Raw genomic sequence first — 2,805 nt, forward strand, 5'->3', positions numbered from 1 at the left:
CTTTGGGGTCACTGGCTGTGGTAGTGAGGAGGCTGTAGCAGAGGAACGTGGGGCCCCCGTGCCGGAAGAGTTACGTCCTCTAGATGAAGAAAGCGAGGAGCAGTTCTCACGGGGACGTGCATCTTTCTGCGCTGAGACTGTCTCGGAGAGCTTAGCGGCGAACGCAGTTCAGGCCGGGAAGAGTCGGTGCGTAAGAAGGTCAGGGACATCCTCTGCCCGCTCCAGTAGCCCCTGAGGTGAGGCTGGCTGATGTCCCACACTGCCTGTGCCATGTTGAAGAAGGCTACTGGCTGCAAGTAGGAGGTACTCATAGGCCAGGAAGGATGCACCCTGCAGATACTAGGGTTGTCTGTTGAACTGAAGGTTAGTAGCAGCCCTCCAGAACATGTGATGTGCTCAGGTACTGTGGAGCCACATCCCAGTCATCTGTAATGCCCGTGCAGAGCTCTGAGGGGAAGAATCCCAGCACAAGCCTAAGAGACTCTGCCAAGGCAAATAGATCTGCAAGGAGGGCTGCTGCAGCATTGCTCAGCTGCATGCACGTCCTCCAGCCCAGAAGCCTGCGCGCTCTGCTCTAACCGCCTCTCCCCTGAAATGCTCTGCCTCAGCCTGTGGGGCTATTCAGAAAGCTGGGCTGGGTCTGGAGCAGGAGAGCCTCACCCTGCTATCCTGGCAGGCCCGTGGCACGTTGCATCATCCTGCTGGGCTGGAAGCTGCTGCTGAAGTGGACGGTCCCCCACCCAGAGCCTTGGAGTAGGAGCTGTGAATGGTCCCTCAGGCCCCTGGGAGAGACAGGGATACCGCTTAGCTGACGAGTGCCCCCACTCCCAGCTCTGCCCTTGCCTTGCAACCCACCGCCTCCTTCTCCTCTTAGTCCTTCCCTGCCCCGTCGCAGCTTTCTCTTTATCGGCTTGCATCAAGACCATTTTCTGTCTGCTCAGTTGTCTCCTGTGTGTTTTGCAGAGCAGAGGAAACTGATTTAGCAGCAGAAGGGGTCCCTGAAACCAGTGGGGCAACAGATTTGTGTTCAGGGTCACGAAGTTGTCTGAGCTCTGGGAATACCTGCAAAATAGCCCTAAGGATCCTTCAGCTCACCGAAGGGCCAGGCTGGCATGCAGCACCCCGTTCTCATCGTGGCCTCGGAAACGAGGGCTGTCGTGTCTGTGCCTGTGCCTTGGAGAGCTGGCAAGTCTGCCGTGCCTGGGTGGGAGTTTGCTGCTTATCTGCACGCAGCTAACTGCGGAGGAGGATCCTTTGCTCAAAGGGGTCAGGGCTAATTCCTGGCACAAGCGGCTCTGGGCTGTGCCTTGCCACAGGCTTTGTCTGGCCCTGCGACCAAGCAGCAGCCCCAGTGCCCCGGCCCTGGGCAGTGCCCCTGTCAGCTGCGCGCACGCGAGGGGCACTGCGCTCACTCGCCACCCTCTTCTCTTGCAGGTTTCTGACCGAAGGGCCTGGGAGGTCCCTCCACTGGCGCTGTGGGAAGCTTTAGCCAATCCAATGCACCCTGACAACAAACTGCCCAGCCATGGCAAGGCAGGCAGCAGCGGTGCCCCGGCCCAGCACCACAACGTGAGCCAAGCACCCACCTGCAACCTGGGCTCTAAGGGTGTGGGGGCGGGCAGCCATGGCAGCAAGGCCACTCAGATCTCCCCTGGCAACTCTGGACTGAAAAACAGCCAGAACACTGTCCCAAACTTCAGCTCCTTGAAGGGCAAGGTGAAACGGGAACGAAGCATCTCGGTGGACTCCGGAGAACAGCGAGAAGCCAGCACCCCTTCACAGGACGCAGAATCAAAAGGTAATACTCTCCTAAACCTTGCCTCAGCATGTCCTCCTTGCAGTTGCTCCAAGCGTCCTGGCAGGACCTGGGATGGGAGCAGCTGTGAGCATCTTGGGTTTCTGTGCTACGGCTGCTGTCTGGGCTTGTCCTGGCTGCCTATGCGTCTTTGCATCACTGCGTGTCGCATCTGCGGTTTTGGGACCAGAGTGGCTGAGCGTTGTCTTTACGTTTCATTCCCTAAACTGTTAAACTGAGAATCTGGGACTCTGGTTTTCGTGGGCTACTGAGGCCGGCTAAGCAAGAGTGTGGTTCACTGAAATGGTACCGAACACCCCTGCTTTGCAACGTGCAGACTTTCAGCTCGGAACCGAGTTGAGCTGTTTTCTGTCTCCTTGCTGTTGGCAAAGAGCTGCCTTTGTGGTGTTCTTGCAGCTGCCCGACAACTCAGTCGTGGTTAGCGAGGAGGTGCTGCGAGGGTCGCTGTCTGAACAGTTCTGTGGTTTCGTCAGCGATGGATGACTCTTGTGTTACAGCACGTGGTTTCTAGAAAAGGGCTGAGTCAGTGCTTCCAAACCCTCTGGCTTCCCTGTCCTCACCAGCCTTCCCTGTAGCCTCTTGCGTTCCACCAAGCTTTGTGCTCAACGGCCTCATGGGACGCTTGAGCATCTTGCGAGGGGTTGTCAGAGGAGAAATCCCAGTGGTGCCCTTGGCTCCAACCGAGACTCACACCCGGTCCCCGAATGCAGAGCCGCTGTTCTGGCTCGTGCCCCTAAGCTTTTGGTTTCACAGCCAAAGCTGCGTTGCCTGACTAGCTTAGGCCAGAGCCGTGCCTTGGAAGAACAGGTAGAACGTACCTGAACAGACCTCCTGCCCCCAGGAAAGCTTTCTCCCCATTGCGTTAGGGGGTTACGGTATGCCACCGATCATAAGCATTTGTAGCTTTATCCCGGTACTGTCTTGTAGCCCAGACTCCCACAGGAAAATTATTAAAATGGCTTGATCAGGACTGCCCAAAAACACTTTGT

At 57.2% G+C, this 2,805-nt stretch overlaps 1 protein-coding gene across 1 annotated transcript in view; it reads left to right on the forward strand.

The window, feature by feature from the left end:
* Window positions 1-1,448: 1,448 nt before the first annotated feature.
* Window positions 1,449-2,805, forward strand: part of BCL9L (B-cell CLL/lymphoma 9-like) — a 12,131-nt gene continuing 10,774 nt past the window's right edge. Inside the window, 1 exon segment of the mRNA XM_009323388.1 lies at window positions 1,449-1,798. Coding sequence (XP_009321663.1) covers window positions 1,498-1,798 — 301 coding nt within the window. The 5' untranslated portion in view covers window positions 1,449-1,497.

Source organism: Pygoscelis adeliae, unplaced genomic scaffold, assembly GCF_000699105.1.
Source record: "Pygoscelis adeliae isolate BGI_AS28 unplaced genomic scaffold, ASM69910v1 Scaffold855, whole genome shotgun sequence".
Lineage (NCBI taxonomy): Eukaryota > Metazoa > Chordata > Aves > Sphenisciformes > Spheniscidae > Pygoscelis > Pygoscelis adeliae.